General features: G+C 47.0%; 1 protein-coding gene across 1 annotated transcript; it reads right to left on the bottom strand.

Annotated features, from left to right (window-relative positions):
- Positions 1-125: 125 nt before the first annotated feature.
- RPRD1B (regulation of nuclear pre-mRNA domain containing 1B) lies at positions 126-17,901 on the bottom strand. Its single transcript, XM_054081963.1, has 7 exons — positions 17,652-17,901; positions 15,627-15,756; positions 14,428-14,561; positions 11,434-11,546; positions 9,383-9,509; positions 8,201-8,376; positions 126-2,480 (listed from the first exon to the last, which is right to left on the bottom strand). Exons 1-7 carry the CDS (start codon positions 17,800-17,802, stop codon positions 2,331-2,333), a joined length of 981 nt encoding a protein of 326 aa, XP_053937938.1. The 5' UTR covers positions 17,803-17,901; the 3' UTR covers positions 126-2,330.
- Between the last annotated feature and the right edge of the window lie 231 nt (positions 17,902-18,132).

Below are 18,132 nucleotides of genomic sequence, written 5' to 3'. Positions count from 1 at the left end.
CGCACCCACGAACCTCGGCGTAAGCACCCTCCAGCAGCCACAGCCTCAGTTTTCACAGGGCAAAACCCCCAAGCCCTGGTGTGCCACGACAACCCCTGCGCTGTAGAAAGGAGTGAAGCCACTGGTAAGTCAACGACACCCTCTTTATTCAAAAATAGAGATCTATGAGACATTTCAGAATATACTGCAGCCGCAAATGGCAGCCTATGCGTCTGAATTAACTCCTAAATCAATTCATTTACAGATTGAAGCTTTTGTTAAAAAAGACACACTTGGGGAAAGCTGTTCAACCTGGAGAGAATGTCACCCACTCAACAGATGCCCTTTGCCCAAAAAGGAAAACAAATAAAATTAAAAACCACAAGACTTTGTTTAAATTAAGCAAAATAAACCACACACATGTATTTGGGGGGGAAAAAAAAATCAAAACATTTCAATTAAAAACAAAATCAAAGCCATATGACTCCCTCCCAGGCCCGCCCCTACAGCGTGAGGTGACCACACATCTGCCTGCAGAGCTGCTTTTGTCTGGTAACAGGTCAAGCAGTGGTCAGGATCTCCATCAGGTGGGACATGCCAGGACCAGGCCTGCTGCTCTGGGCACTCAAGGGTCACTAGGGTGGCTCTGGGTTTCATTTTTGGCAAAACAGAGAACGTGCCCTGTGTGTTATCTCAGGAGCACCCAGACTGTACGGGCTGTGCAGCCCAGCCAATAACGGGAAGAACAGCTCTGGCCCCGCAGGATTCCCCGTGGACTAAACAGAAAAGCAGGGCTCTTGGCTCGGCAGGGCAGGCGCAGGGAGCTCCCACAGCAGGACAGCATGAACTGTCAGTAAGGAAAGGATGTGAGCTTCTCAAGTTAATGACCCAAAGATGCTGTAGTATCAGCTCTAACTGAACAGGCTCTGAATACCCTGGAAATAAATTAATGAGGACGCAGAACGAGCTTTGCATTTCTGTAGGTTTCCTCTCACGCCTTTGACACCAGCAGCTTAAGCCTACGGGGAGGCACAAATGCAATCCAGCACTCATTTCAGCCTCTCTTGCAGACTTGCATCATCAGAAGCGTTTTACAGGGAGAGGTGCTAAATTTAAACAGAATTGTTATCCAAATCGGAATGGTTTTCAGTAGATTCCAGCTTGTTACACCTAATACACAAACTGCATGTAACTACACCCGTGGCAGCTAAAACCTTAGCCAGCAACATTATGGAGTTAAGAGTATCTTAAATTTGCCTTCTTTTCTTTTTTCCCCCCTTTTCCCAATTATAAAAATCAACTCACAATAATCCATGACACCAAATTAAGTACATCCTTCTAATATCTACATGTGTGGACACAGGACGTGTGCAGACAGGACTTGTGCATACAGATGGTCTGTTTTCTATATAAATAAATATTTATACCACATTTAACTCCCGCTCATCAATAACTTCACTAAATCTAAGAGAGAATTCACGAAACGGTATTTTCAACATAACCACCCTCAGAGCAGATCAGACAGACCTGTCCCTGGGTATCTCCAGCTGCAACGCACCATTCCAACGCCTCGGTTGTTAAACCAAAGCTGCCGTGACCACCTCATTTCGTGTAATGGAGAGGAAAAAATGTGGTACAAATCTAAGGTAGCTCAAACAAAGCGTACTTCCACCCTTCCTTCGGTAACAATCAGCTCTGTATTGCTCACCAGAGTGTGAATTAGGAAGTGATCTCAAATTCACAAAGCAAAGCTGCTTATTTTTTACTGCCTGTGGCGAGTCCAATTGATACACGTGCTAAAGAGGAGTATTTCTCTGTACCAGTGATCAGCAGACGCCTTCTTCACAGGCTGACGTGGTCCAGGATCTGCACGTGCACACACAGCCCCACGCCGCCCACCAGTCGCTCCCCTGCTCTCGGAGAGGAGGCTCAGGAGCCCAACCAAACACCAAGGCTCATTCAGAAACAACACGATATTTTACAGAGGGAAAGCGTTCCATAGCCAACCTTCCTTTGAAGACATTGCAGGGAAGTATGTACATGATTCGTGACTGTTGTGGGGTAACAAGTGCTAAGAGCGAAGAGCAACTAAAGAGTATGGAAAAACATGAGAGAAGTTTGCCTATACGAATGATCCCAGCTCCCTTCAGAGCTCACAAACACTTGCTCCTCTTTCTCCCCTCAGCGCAAGTCAGAGTACATAGGGAGAAGGTGAGCACGAGCAGCCAAGAGGTCGAAAGCAGGGTCTGCACGCTCCTTCCTACGGTAGATCTCGGAAGACTGGGTTTCCAGTCACACCAGAGTCTTCTTACTCCTGCTGGTACTAACGGAACCAGGGGACCCCGCTGGTTCTAGTCTGTGGAAAACAGGTCCCCAGCAGACGGTAAAGGTGCCAGACCTCCCGTGACATTGGGCAGCAGTGACAGGTCTGGAAGGCTCTGGATGTGGGATTTCAGCTCCTTGCGGACCTGGGTTACCCGAGCAAGCTTCTGTTTATATTCCTGAGGGAGAGAGACAAGAGAACGGTGATTAAGCACAGGTTAATGAATAGTGCTTTTTGTTAAGCCAGGAGTATTTTCCAGGTGAGGATACTGAGGGAACACAAGCAAAGGACTGGTGCTCTGAGCAGATCCTGCCACTCGCACTCAATCTCACCGCCTGCCCACAGGCTTTGGCTTCCCTTAACCACTAATCCTGTCCTGTGCTACTTGAACAGGAGCTCTGCAAAACAGCCCCAAACCCACACCCACTGGGGCCTGGTGGAGCACTCAAGCAAAGCGCTGTTACATAGCTGCTCCCTTCTCACACTCTCCCCGGCTCCCGACTGCCATGTGTGGCCGAGGAGGAACACTGCCAGTGCTCCTCACACAGCCCTGTTGACAGGGCAGCCAGCTGAGGGACACCACAGCCATTACTGCTACCATGCTGCTAAAATGCTCTTTTCCCCAAGCTTGATCCATTTGGATATTCAGATAATCCAGTTTTCCCTTTCAAGTCGTTAAATCACACCCAAGCCTTGGCTGTGAAACAGGGTCCCCTCTACGCGAACAACCACAGTGGGTGCAGCACCGGGCTGGCACGCCAGCAAGCACAGGAACACATATGTGGTCACTAAATGTAAACCGGACACAGACATAGCCCCTCCAGATGGGAACCAAGCAAAAGGACACTCAAAATATTCAGTTTTATTATAAAGGGAGAAAGAAAGCACTTAAAAAAAAATCCCTGAGGAGGGAACTTCCAAGCAGTTTTTCCACAAATGGGTCTGGATTGAGCATTAAACTTCAGGCAGAAATATCTGTCCACCCTCAGAAACCCCCATGATCTCAGAGGTAACAGCACCTGGCGTTTCACAGCAAGGAGACAGAGGCAGAGATTGGATCCTGAAAAGGATGGAAAGAACCACGCCTTGACTCAAGAGCAGACAACATACATCCAAGTTACCCAGCAGCACTATTAACGTTTATGTGATCTTCAGAGTTTTGCGAACCCAAACATTTATGTAACAGTCACAGCTATGTAAGTAACAAAATCACAGCACCGCATCATTTCTTTTGGAATGCACCAGCCTCTACCCAGCCATTCCACGCATATTTTTCATGGCATCTCCAGAATGCAGGAAAGAATAAGCTTAAAAGAACAAGCGCAGCACAGACTTCCATGCATGCAGCTGTGATCCTCACTTTTCATTTCTTAATTACTTGGCAAAGAGAACGGTTTACCAAGGAACAGAAGTTTACCTTTGATGATCAAATAAAATCAGGCACACATTTAATCAAAACATCTTTCTGGAGAGTTTACAACTTCAATCCAGTCTTTCTAACCCCCTCAATGAGGGAAATTCTCTTCACCTTCTCCAAATATCAAAGCAGAGCCGTTCCTGCAGGGTTACCAGCAATGAGTTTACACTCTCCGTGTTTCATTACTTTGAATTAGAATAGCAAGCGCAGCAGCCAATTGCAACCACTCAGAACACTCCTATGCCTGGAACGGCTATAGAGATACATTCCATAAATTTCCTGCCAGCACCAAGTAAGAACATTCTTTAACAACCTGTCTCAAACTGAAATCCTTCTATGAGGCTCAGTGAGTTAATGTACATCACAACCAAATGCTTTGGTTCACGCACATTTAAAAAAAAAGGAGCAAGAGAGAGAAAAATAAGCCTCACAAGGAAAAAGCAGCAACAGCCACCAAACCATTAAAAACTCTGGCTCAGAAGACCTCAGTGAACTCTGGAATGGAAAGGGAGCAGTCCAGGAACAAAGGTTTCCTAGAAGAAAGTAATACTTGCTGGACAGATTTGCCACACACCACTGACTCCTGCCTGCTAAATGCTTTCCACTTGCTCTGGGACCACAATGCTGTGTTGACACGTGACAGAGCCATAAAAGGCTGGAGAGGTGAAATGCCAAAGACAGGTCAGGGAGCGCTGACTGCCCAGAGCACCAAACACAGAGCCCAGAGGTAGCCCCCCACTTCTGGGTGGCTGCTCCTGCAACTAGAGAGCCCTGCAGTCCTGCTGCAACACGGAAGCAGCGCCTTCCAGGGAGATGCAATCCCTCCAAAGAAGCACAAGGCAGGGTTGTATCTGCCAGTTGTGCTGCTCAGGAAATTCCCTCAGCCTCACTCAGGAACACATGGAAGCAGAGGCGTGTGACCCCCTTGCAAGCTCAGGAGTTCCTCTCTTTCCACAAACCAAGGCCATGTTCTGCAGTGCAGGACTCCAGACACAGGTTTACGGAAAACCATGTTTTCCATGGAGCCCATGGCATGCTTTGAAACTGCATCTTGCAGAGACTAGCATAAGGACCCTCCGTTCTATAAACCTGAAAAAATATGAAGTGCACTTAAAAGAAACTGCTGCTTCCCAAGGTCTCCGTTTGTGCTCTGTGTGCCGAGCTAATTGCCTTGTTGCATATAGGCTTTCATTAAGATTAATGGTATTGGGATGCTATTTGCTTTTTTGAGACAAAATAATGAGGTCTTTCCTGTAAGCAGGAGTTTCAGGATGATACAGAAAAGCCTGGCACTGTGCCACACGAATGCTTTTGCTGATCAACATTCCCTTTCCGTTCGCGACATTCCGCACCACAGCAGCAAAGTGAATTAGACACTGAACGAGACACTCAGTCCTTGAAACAAATGCAGCGTCAGAATTAAAACCCACTGAATGAATCCGACAGAAGTGTTTTGTTCAAAAGCAGCCTTGCCTGAACGCTGTAAAACTGCCTGTAACTGACATGGCGGGAGATCCACCCGAGGCTGCTGCATGGCTTGGCTCACCTTGTGAGCTACACAGCACAGCTTTTGTTTTATTTCAGCTCAGAATTTGCACTGGACACTTTCGCTCCTGTGCTGGATCAAGCAGGAACACGCTGCAAGTCATCACAGTAATTGCATCTGCTGAAAAACATCATCAAGCATTAAGGAGGATTTAGAGAGCAAACGGGAAGAGCAGCCAGTCTCTCTTGGTTCCGACCCACTGCAACCTGAGCCACTGCCCAAGGACACCTTTCTCAGTGTAAAGGCCCCAAATTACACAGCTTTTCTGTGACTGATGATGAGAGCTCAGTGTCGCAGGGTTCTGCCATTGCCAACTTCTCGGAGCATCAGCCTCCGAGATGCAAATACACTGGGTTTCTGTCATGTTTTGAGGATTTGCTGTGTTTCATGAGTATTAACAGGATTAGTAAACAACTGTAGCTCTTTAGATGGCAAAAGCTGCTTCTCAGAAGATGCAGATTAGCTCTTTCATTGCTGTCACAATAAAGACTGTGCTCTGTAAATACAATACAAGAAATAGAGAGCAATTTCCAAATCAGACATTTCCATGTCTTAAACTAAACCCCTGAGTTGTATTACTACCGCAAGTCTCTTTCCCCAACCAGCAGCCTTGGCGAGGTTAGGGCAGCGATGGAGACAATCCATCCTCCATCTAAAAGCACCACCTCATCTGGAAGTCAAGAAACTCATTGTACAAGAGGGAAAACTGTCAATAGCAGCAAAGATCTGGAAAAGATACTCTGAGAGAGTAAAGCACACAATGAAAGGATATGTAAAATTAAATTGGTTTAAGTTATTTTCTTATTTCAGCTTTTGCTTGAGTGAATGTTTTGTTTTTAATACATTCTTAATTGCTACAAGCCTTGCAGCTCCTTCTAGAACAATGTTGATTAGCGCTACAAAGAAAAACCCCAGCTCATCGATAATGTTACTGTGAGCACATCAAAGGCTCAAACAGAACTGATGAGCAGATAAGGGCTGCCATATCTGTAACCAACATCTCCCACTGTTTATTAACCCTCCAAGACTGACGAACAATGAAATGCTTTCATCAGGACCTCTCCCTCAGCACAGATCTGAGATTTAACAGCAACACGAATTGTGCCTTCATGTTCAGTTGAAGAGTGGCATTTCCTGCAACTCCTTCCAGACTTCGACAGTACCAAGTCCGCTTGCTTTTTGGCAGAATGACAAAGATACCAACCTAGACAGAGCTTTAATAAGATCACTCTTTAGTTTCCAACATATTAAAGAGCGCGTTTACCCCGAACAGCGGGCGCACAGCCTGCCCGTTGCCATCAACAGGATTACTCCCACTAACAAAGCAGCTCAGCAAGTGAACAGCTTAACTCTCAGGATTACATCCCTGCCTCTGCCAGAGTTACAAATTTCAAGTAACATTCCACCCCGAAAGGATATTTTCCAAAGCAAAACCCAGTACAATTGTCACAGCACTTCAGCTGGTGTATTAGAAATTTTAATCTAACGTTGTCATTGTGAATTTCCTAATTTCAGTCTCAAACTGACTCAAATTTATGGCTTGTTCCGGCCTCTGCCCAACATTGCAGCGCATCATTTTGCTACCCATTTCTTGCCTTTCTGTAAAAAAGTAAGCATCTCTCATGTAGCTTTTATGCATATACAAACACATACATATGTGCTCCCGATAGGCTGGTGCCCTCCTCTCAGCAAAGGAAAAAAAGCCCAGAATTCCACTGGCATTCAGCAAAGCCATCAGGCACCAAACAGGCCATAGTTGTGTGGCACTTTTGGTATCCACCTCTGAAAATGCCTTTTAATGGCTCAGGCATTAGACAAAACACCCTGCTTGGAGAAATTCAAGCTAAACAAGCTAATGGAATCATTAACCACCCACTCAAACCCTAAACACTGCACCAGCACTAGTCTGGCTGATGTGGAACAAACAATGCTCTGGAAAGGCAACACATTTAGAGTCACAAGACACTGGAAGCTCTGGCACAAACATCCACGGCGAAGGAAACACTCACTCAACAGGACATTCACCTCAGAAGGATGTTGCCAAGCTGTGAGAGGATCAGGTCTGCCAGCGCAGCAAGCAGGGCTGCAATGGCTGCAGCACAGCCTTCTTCCAGAGGATTTTGTCCTCTGCAGCAGCTGGGGTCCCACCCCCAGCAGCCACTCACCATCACCAGAGCAGGCGCAGAGGAAGCCCTTCGTGTGCTGCCCGGGGCAGTTTAACAGATGGCAATGACACACAGCCACTGCCGCTAATTAGACTTCCAGGAGTCCCGGGGTGCAGTGGAAGAACCCTGGCTGCGGCAGCCCCGGCACACGCTCCAGGACATGCAGCTGCGCTCAGTCCAGGCAGCATAGCCGCACTCCGCATTCAAGGGAGCTATGGCAGCACATACAAGTCACCACCTTTCTGCATCATCCCAATTTACACCCCAGCACAGACACCGGAGGTAAGAGCGGCTGTTAAAGCATGGATACCAGAAGATTCCAGTTCAACCACATCCCCTCATCAAGCAGGGGTGGGGAAGGCAGGAGGGGTACCCAGCCATCACAGAAAGGAACAACAGAACACAACCAACAAACCCCCAGCTGTGGCAATTATGCCATGTGCAATTAAAACCCAGTTAGGGCAAAGGGAGGAAAAGGGGATTTGATATAAAACAGAGTAAACCAGAAGAAACTTCGTTAAGCGAGCCTGTTTTCCTTTAAAAAGTATCGAGTCCTAAGCCCTCCATGTCCACCCATATTAGAACAAACAGGACTAAATATCAGAACCGGTGTGCGTTCTTCAGACTTTTTACACCGCTTTCTTACCCGTTTCACTCCAAATGTAAAATGGCTCAAATCACCTTCCATGAGAGAAACACACAGGTCAAAAGTCAAGACGAGTGTTTAGTGAGACAAGCAGCTTGCCGGCACCAGCATTGTCAGTACTCACTTCTAGCTTCTTCTCTTTCTCCATCAAGACATCCTTCTGGTTCTGGGTGTATTCGATCAGCATACGTGCCAGCTGGCGCCGGTCCTCCAGCTCTGCTGCCAGGCGTCCGTTGTACTCAGCCAGTAGCAGGCACGCTTCGTCCACTGTCTTCGAAAGACGCTCGGCTGCTTCTTTGTCTGCACACAGAAGGGTTGGGTAATTTAGAGGACAAAGTTTATAAATTTCATCTTTGACAGGAAAGCTGCAATTAACCAGACACACCTACATTAACACCTCATTGATAAATAACTTCTGGCTTGACAGGAAAATATGAGCTGAAGGGAATGGTCAGAACTAACAACCCAGGAATGGTATGTTTAGACACTGGCAGGATTGACTGCGATTCACCCTTGCAGAGATGTCCATGGCTGGAGGCAGGATACAGCTATGAATTCAGCCTCCACAAAGAGATTAATTAAACTAGAAGTTAAGGCTGTGATTTCAGAATTCAGTTAAACAAATTGGGCACGTTTCACATGTAAACACGGTGGGTGCTTTGTAACTCCTCTTTTCTTTGAATAACTCCTAAAGCATTAATAAAAGCAAACACTAACTGCACACCAGCCTTCACAGTTGGACACTGTGAGAGTTTATAAAGGACTGAACAAGTGACAGTTTATAATGAGCTCTAAATCAAAATGACGTACACGAACAAAAACTATATCAGCTCAACCTTTACCTGCATCTATAATGATTACTTTCCAAATACAACTGCAAAAGACTGTTTAAGCAAATACTGACAGACCGATGGGGGCAGCGAGTTTTGGTTTCCATACCAATCACAGAGTGCATGTGTACTCAGCACGGTGACAAGATGAAGAAACTCCTCCCAGCCTGGGTGTTCACAAACACCCACACCTGCTCGAGAACTCCTGTTCACTCTACATTCTTGCAAAACACTGCTGATGCTCTCCAAGTACAAAAGTCTTGGTCCAAGCCAAAAGAAAACCGGCGGAAGCTATGCAAGTTTCAGTCCTGATGGACTTGGTAGGACCGTCATCTATGAATTACCCAAGAGCTACAAAACAAGGGCAGGAAAGCAGGAATTCACTCCACCATACACTGTGATTACTTAAAGAAAAAACCCTTTTGATTTCTAAGTTACCCTTTTGACACACATCTATTCACCTTCCAGACTCATACCTGTAATCTTCTCCAGTAATGAAACATCTTGCACCTCCTGAGGCAGGGAGGCAATTTTTTGCCGCACTGTGGCATCTCCTGATGCTGCGTTTTCCAGGTCTTGCAGGGCTTTGATCAAATCCTCGGTCTACAAGACAAGTTAGCCAACGTTAAACCATTTATGGTAACCTCCATGACATCTCTTGCGGCTGTGGCTGCTGCCCGAGGTCGCCCACGTATGAAAGCAATCGCTTCCGGCATATTTTCTTCAAGTACTTTTCAAACTGTTGCTTCCTGACACAGAGAGCATTCACTGAGCTTACAGTTATGCTTTGGAACTCATGCATAATTACAGCAGGATCCTCTTTTTCAAGGCTCTGCATTGGAAAACTTCTCATTCCAATCAAAAGGAGCCATGATTTAAGTCAAAGCTGAGAAGTAAATGCTTATACCAGCTTGATTTAGGCTTCAGTCCTTTGTGCTGCATCAAACTGGGACTTGTCTTCCAGCTGAGCACCCCAGACGCTTCCTCTTAGACCAGTGCATGTGCACCTCTGTTCTAGTCCAAAGGTGCATACTGACACAGCAAAAAAACCCAAAACTAACCCAAATTTGTACTGGCCTGAACAAAACTGTGTCAGATTTCCATCTTTACAAGCACTAGAATTTTGTAACTGGTTACCCACTATTAAGTTTTGATGACAACGAAGCTCACCCCTCACAAACAACCAACAAACTACAAGGGGTGCACCACTAGACACCTCTAAGACGCAGCTGGAGAGGAGGCTGGGCCGGCTTGCCCAGAGTGTGCCTTTGCCAAGAAAGGCTGGACTGGGTGAACCCCAACATCCCTTCTGTCCTGATATTTCCTGATCCTATTAAAGCAAACTCTTCTGCTCCAATTTAGCAGTGCCACTGCTCTCCTCGGTCAGCTCAACCAGCAATCTGGAAGCATGCTGCAATCCACAGTTAAACCAGACCCCACCACATCCCCTCAGCTTCATCTCAGCTGCTTTCAGTGCCCTGAGGACAAACAGGTCAACTAAAACGAACACGCTCAGAACGTATCATAGCTTAAGAAGGGGATGGGTGATGACAGAGGCCCTGACACACTATACTGCCTCCCTGCTCAGAAACATTAACAATGGAGAAAGACACAAAAGTGGTGTTTCTTTGTTTCAAATAACACCGAGTTTTTAGTGGGCGGTGTTTGAAACTGGACATGAGCCCTGTGAACATCACTAGGGATTAAAGCATGTTTAAATAGTTTGAAAACTAATAAAAACACTGAAACATTTTAAATAAATATTATTTTAATCTGAAAAAAAAGAGAAGTCCATTATCAAATATTTACTGCTTCTTTGCTAGCGGTTACTAACAGTAACAAACTCAACACTTATGACAAAAAGAACCCACAAGCTGCAAGGCATCTGGGGGTAAAAAAAGAAAAATTTCACTCATTTCCTTGACAACTGTGATTTATCTTTATTTTTCATGTTTACACCCTACCAGATGGACGGTGGGGCTTCTTTATCCTTTTCAAATAGACAAGGGCTTAACATATGTTCATTTTGTAACCTTACATGGTCAGACTGACCCTCTATTTCATTTCTATTTCCCCATCACTACTGTGTTAGCCCCAATCAAAGTCTTCAGAACTGGTTTTCCCAACCAACCCCGCCCAAATCTATCAGAGGTTGAGCTTTTGAATAAACACACAGAGAGAGACATCCTACAAAAGATAATTACATTTTATGTGTTACACCTTTGGGTTTGAGAGAAACACACTGATCTTAGACAGAATTTAAAATGCGGGCTGCTCTTCTGGCAGTCCTTTGGGACCCTGCCCTGGCGGTACCTCTCAGCCCTTGGTTTAGACCACCTGGAACCACTCAGGAGCAGCACAGCGTGTTGGTATGAAAAAGGAATCTGTTCTATTCCACACAGACTTCTCAATCCCCAACAGAATGTCTCCGTTAGGAGCATTTCGCTGGTGGCAGCTCCACCTCGTGGCTGCACCACACAGGAGGTGGCCTTTGGGACCTCTCCCGCTCACCACCCATCCCACCTACCAGCAGTGGCCCAGCACTTGGGTCTTGGGGCGAGTAGCTCCCAGGGTAATCATCATCTTCCTCCTCTTGTATTTGCTGAAAAGTCCGCTTCAAAGACTTCTTCTCCTCTGCAACTGAAGACACACAAGCAGCTCATTTGGATGCCAGATCTGATCACGTTACCTATCTCTACTTCAAAGGACCTCCAACAGATGCTCTGGTGATGAAGCTCTCTACAGAGTGGGACAACCATGGTTGGACTCTGATGTTGGCACCACAGTCAAAACACTCAAATGCAAAACAGCAACAAAAGGCTCATTTTGCCCACACGTGGACCTCTGTACCTGCGAGCACACGGAGAGTCTTCATATAGGCAGTCTGCACTGTATACAGATTTGTGTCTCCAACACTGGAAGGAAGAAAGGCAAGTAATATCCTACTAGGCAACAATCAGCCAGTCTCCAGCCCTGTTCAGCTCCTCTGGTTAATACCACTTATGCAGGCAAAGGTTTCTACCAGTAGGAATGAAATGTGTATCCTAGCATCAACATGGACAGAAGACTGCAAGCTCTATTTTGCACCAAGTAGATGCTCACTGTGGTCCCACAACCAACTAAACTGCTGGTTCTTCAACATACCACTCTTCCAGCAAAATAAAGACTTAGGACAGCATAGTGAAATGAAAACTCTACGACATGACAGCAACAACAGCCATGGGCAGAACACAAACTGATCTTCAAGCATGTGACTTGTAATGCTTCGGCAACAAGGATTTCATAGAATCATGGAAAGGTTTGTGTTGGAAAGGACTTCAAAGCCCACCCAGTTCCAACCTCTCTGCCATGGGCAGTGACACCTCTCAATGGATCAGGTTGCTCAAAGCCTCATCCTTCATAAAGCAAAGCAGTGTTGGCTACACGAAACTTAGTGTAGTGTACCTTAGCTTGAAAGAGAAGAGAGAACTTATTTAATGAGCCAGATGTCCTAATGCAGCCTTTGATCCAGCTACGGAGCCTTCAGAAGAAGGCAGCTCATTCTCCAGACATGCCATCAAAATTCCTAAGAGCCCAGGTAATTTGCTCTGGATAGTCTCGAGAACCTCTCTTCAGGAGAGTCAGGTTTTGCTGAGATAACCATGGAGTTCAAGGGAAAGAGCCTGTATATGCTTCAATTCACAGGAAAACCCAAGATGACTCTTGATTTAAAATGAAATCCGCCTGCCCAGCTCTAATGAAGAAGCAAACAGAAAGGTCTGTCCTTCAATGCAGAGTTTTGCCTGCCCTGTCAGCTGGGACATCTGTCTGAAAACCTGTATCTCACTGAAGACAAAGTCAGAGTTGCCGTACATTCTGCTTGTGTGCGGACAGCTGAGTGACCTTCAGGAGGCAAACACAAACGCAACTCTGTCAGAGAACAGATTTACTCAGTGGAAGGCAAGGAAACCCTCAACCCGAATTTTTGAAGCATGCTAGAGTAAAGCTATCCAAACTAAAAACAGGGATAGTCTGCATCTTTATAGACAATGGATGGAACAGAGCACTTCAGAATGTGACTCCAGGCAAGTAGGGTACCACAACAACAAGAAAAACAGCTGCTGCCCACTGAGCTCTGTGACAGACCCATGTTGAGCTGAATACGAATAGCGCTGACAACAAATGGCCAAGGAGAGCAGTTAAAGTTACACAGCCAAGTACAATGTGCCATGGATATTTAGCACCTGTATGTACTTACCGTGACATGATTAACCAACAAAGGGTAAACATGAGATAATCAACAGCAAGAAAGCATGACCATAGTGTGTACAGACGTGAACAGAAACATGAAGGGAGTAAGCATATAAGAGAGTGATTTAGCACAAAACATCAAATATAACAACACTACCACATCAATAGCTTTCCTAAAGAAAACAGAAAACCAACACAAAACACCAGAAGACACAGAAGGACATGAGAAACCTGATGGCCCAGTGCATCCTCCAGGTGCTTCCAGACCTTTGTTTCTCTGAGGGCCGATCATTCATTACTGTAGTTCTCATTACAGCATACAGTGGCTGGTAGCCCTTCACAGGTCAAGCACAGCTGGAGCTGATCTGCTCCAAAATTACACCCAGGACAGCCCCAGGTGCCTTTCTTTGTTATTGTTGGCAGCATCCCAGCCTGTTCTGCTCTCTGTATTCTGACTTCCTATGCCAGACTTTGCAACACAAACACAATCCAAGCGATGCGCAGCAGTTCAGTTCTGTGTTACAGTGTGACCCTCCTACATCGGAGCAACACTCCAGCACTTCCCCCAACTGCCTCTTGCAAAGAAATGTCAGGAACACACCAGTTATACAGGCTATATTACCACGCACAGTGAATGCAAGAAGCTTATACTCAGTTCCTCCAACTGCCTCATGCAACAAGGTTATAACCGTGATGTTCTAACAATAAGTGATGCAAAGCTACTGTTTTCCCCTAATAACATCAGACAAGAGAGAGACCAGACAAGCTCCTGGTCATATTTTTCAGCCTTCAATTATTAAAAGTCATAATAAAACATGGTAACCATGCAAAAAAAAAAAAAACCAAAAAAACCCAAAACCAAAAAAAACACAGGAGAATGAAAGCACCAACAATACCGAATAAAGCATTGTAACAACCCAGCTGCCCACTCTGAGAGATGTAGAGTGGAACAATTCTAACTCTCAGGGTGGACACAACACCTCCCTGCACCCTGCTTGCTTGTCTTCACACCAAAAGGCAGCCCTGGTGCATTCCGTCTGCATGACCAGAGCTGGAAAGCACCTTAAGTTTAGCTTCTGTCAGCCCCAAGTCATGAGGCAGCACTCTTCCAAACCGGAGTTGCAAGCTAAATGAAAATCAAACTGCTCCCAAGACAATCCTGAAGAACTTTGGCTCTGGCAATGACTTGGCCACAGGAGCCCCAAGCTCAGCCTCTCACAGTTCTTTCAGTGAAACATCTACCAGTCTAAAAACAAAAGCAAAGCACCCACCAAGAGCGATGTGCCTTTACCTTTTGTCTGGGGGCTACTGGAGTCCTCCATTGAGAGTTTGAGCTGCTGTATGAACTCACTGCCATAAACGCTCCTTTCTTGCCAGATGTTAAGCAATCGTTCCAAAGGCTTTTTGCAGCCCTCATCTGCTTCTCTGTTCAAAGACAGGGAAATTATTACAGTTCAGCTGACAAACAAGCGTTACGTTTTAAGAGCGCATCTTCGAAACCAGCCACTACATCCGATGTCGTATTTGCACATTTGGAAGGAATATTTCCCATATCAGCTGAGACAAACTGTGTGAAACACATTTGTCGTCAATTTTCCCCTTTATTAGCACCAGGATTGCCTGAAGTGCCCCACATTACCACCCCAAAGTAAAAACAGAAGTGTTGAAAGAAGAACCTTGCTATTATTCAGAGTTTGCAAGAGGAGTTATAAAATCCTCCCAATTTGACATGTTTACAATCCCGAGCATTAACTTCAAATGGTTGTTTCAGTCAGTAACATCCCAATTAAAAAGCAGGTTGTTTGGATCATTAGGCACTTCAATGTACTCGTACAGCGCACTGAAAGCCATCCAGCCGTCCCAAACAGCACTCTGCGCTACCAAAACCCGTTAGTCGAGATAATGGCAATTATCAGGCTATTGAGAGGAAATCTTAACGAAATGCTAGCCTATTTCTGACGGGATGGCAGCTGCATCTCTGCTTCCCTTTACGTATCGAATCCTTCCTTCCTCTAGCAAGGAGAGGAACAATCAGACAGCATCACAAGGAGCAACAAAGCCAGAAACACTGCTCAGACCAGAAGACAATATGGACCCACGATATCAGCTCTTTGAAAGGCTCCTGACAACGGTGAAGAGCCAAGTGCTACGAGGCTTTAACGCACATCAACAACTGTTTGGTTTCACAGCCCACGAACAGATCGGCAAGCTCTTCAGGTAACAATTAAAGCACACAGGAGTTGCACGCAAAGAACAAATGTGCAAAGTTGCAAAAGCTGATGCACACACAAACAGGCTTCCCCAAAGAGAAATATTAACAATGAACAGCCAGAATCCAATCTCCACTGGAGAAAGGGCACAAGCATTCCCAAGACTTAAAGCCAATCCCAAAACCCCAAACCCTAAACCTCAATTGAATTAAAGTTTCTACTACAGGAATGCAGATCTCTAGAGAGAAAAAGTGAAGGAATACATAACAGAGCAACATACCTGGCAACGTGAGAAAAAGCATCCACAAGAACAGATTCGAATTCCCTGGTGAACTCCGGACCTTTCCTTTTACTGTTCTGGATGACATCGTTTGCTAAGTACAGGAAAGTCAGCTTCCTACTTGATTTTGCTGGAAAAGGGGGAAAAAAAAGAAAGAAAGGAAGGAAAAGAGAAACAGTTTGCATTTATTTTTCATGTCTTTCACTTGGAATCATTAACATCACTGTCAAGGTTGCTGCTGCCTTTTCGGTCTAAAAGGGAAGTTCAAAACATGTCCCCGTTACCGAGGCAAACTGGGGTCTTCAGGTCAAGCAGCTCTTGGCTCCCTCCTTCTGCTCGGGTCTTTTTCTATCTGATTTCTAAAACAAGCAAGAGCTGAAAGGTTTATGCTCAGTGACACCTCAGCTCTGAGGAAAACTGGGTAAGAAAACTTTAACCATCAAATTAATATCACAACAGCCTTATTTTAAATTAACTACAGAAAACCCCAACTGGTATAGAGCCATGTAATTCAGAACAGAGGGCAACTGCAGGAGAAAGCGACTGTGGAGACTCAAATATTTTTCCAGATAATGCTGTGCCAAAGCAGCATTGCATTTCCCACACACCATTGCTTTTCCCATCTTAGACCATCGGTTTATGTTTCACTATGGCCAGAAGCAGTGGCTAATGCTGTTCCCCAGAGCATATCAACACACACGAGACACACAAGCAAGGGGCTGGTTCCCACAGCAGCCCAGGTTCAAGTCTATCAGAATTCCGCAGGGCACCAACACTGGCAGCCTGGGAAGTCACCAGCACTTGGGGAAGGCAAACTTTATGGCTAAACCTCGAGGAAAAAATGCACCAAGCATCTCTGGATGATGCTGCTGAAGCAGTTTACAGATCTCTACACCTACTTCTATTTCAATTCCCTCCAAGCCTCTCGCTGCAACTCCAAAGCAAATAAGCGCTGTGAATCCAGGACCAAACCCAGATGGAACAGCAGGATCTAAGGCCCTGACAGCACAGTGGGAAGGGCTGGGCACCAAACAGGTCTCCAGAAGGGCCCTGCAGCCCTATGCACCAGCTCCTCCGTACTGGGATCAGCGCTGTTTAATATTTTCATCAATGATACAAACAGTGATTTTGAGTGCACCTTCAGCAAGTTTGCAGAAGACACCAAGCTGAGTGGTGCAGTTGTGATGCCAGAGGGACCTGGACAGGCTGGAGAAGTGGGGTCCTGTGAACCTCAAGAGGTTCTACAAGGCCAAGGGCAATGTTGGGACAAACCTCAGTATCAACACAGGCCGGGTGGAGAATGGATTGGAAGCAGCTCTGAGGAGATGGGCTTGGAGTGCTGGGGGATGAGAAGCTCAATATAAGCCGAAAACATGTGCTCACAGCCCAGAAACTAACTGTGCCCTAGGGTGCATCCAGAGCAGCAGGGCCAGCAGGGTGAGGGAGGGGATTCTGCCCCTCTGCTCTACTCTAAGCCCCCACCTGGAGCCTTGCATCCAGTTCTGTAATCTCCAACACAAGAACATGGACCTGTTGGTGCTAGTCCAGAAGAGAGACACAGAGATGATGTGAGAGCCGGAGCACCTCCCGTATGAGGACAGGCAGAGAGAATTGGGTTGTTCAGCTTACAGAAGAGAAGGCTGTGGGGAGACCTTAAAGCACCTTCCAGTAGTGAAAGGGGCTCTAGCAAAGCTGGGGAGGGGCTCTTGATCAGGGAGTGCAAGGACAGGAGGAGGGGGAACGGTTTTCAGCTGGAAGAGGGGAAAATGAGATGAGACCTTAGGAAGAAATGCTCCCCTTTGAGGTTGGGGAGGCCCTGGCCCAGGCTGCCCAGAGCAGCGGTGGCTGCCCCATCCCTGGAGGTGTTCAAGGCCAGGTTGGATGGGGCTTGGAGCCCCGGATCCAGTGGGAGGCTCCCTGCCCCGGAACGGGCTGGGCTTTGCGGTCCCTTCTAGCCCGAACCGCTCCGTGTCTCCGTGATCCCCGGGCCCGGCTCTGTCCCCGCCCCGCCCCCCCCCCCCGCACCTTTGCGGAGTTCGCGGTGCCAGACGGACACGATGGGCCCCGCGTGCTTGCGGTGGTGGATGAGCCACAGCGACAGCGTCTGCACGCTCTGCTGCGAGTTGCTCAGCTCGGACAGCTTCTTCTCCAGCGCCGACTCCGAGAAGGAGGACATGGCGGGGCTGCGGTAGGCCCCGCCGCCTCCTCTCCCGCCGCAGCCGCCGGACCAAGATGGCGGCACGGCCTCAACGCGCGCCACCGTACGGAGCGCCGGAGGGGCCACGCTTCCTGCGAGGGGAACTGCGCATGCGCTTCGCAGCCCGCTGGGGGCGCATGCGCATTACGGGCGGCCGAGACTTTCTCACGGTACTGCGCCCCGCGGGACCCTTTGTCGCACTGACAGCTCGGCTTCCGGTACGGCCACTTCCGGCACGTGGCTGCCGTGCTGCCGGAGCGGGTCAGGGCCGCTTCGGATGGGAGGCGAAAGGCTGCGGGGGCTCCTGAG

The sequence above is a fragment of the Cuculus canorus genome, chromosome 16, assembly GCF_017976375.1.
Source record: "Cuculus canorus isolate bCucCan1 chromosome 16, bCucCan1.pri, whole genome shotgun sequence".
In the NCBI taxonomy this organism is placed as follows: domain Eukaryota; kingdom Metazoa; phylum Chordata; class Aves; order Cuculiformes; family Cuculidae; genus Cuculus; species Cuculus canorus.
Note: the sequence above shows the minus strand (reverse complement) of the source record. Positions and strands in the feature narration are given on the sequence as shown.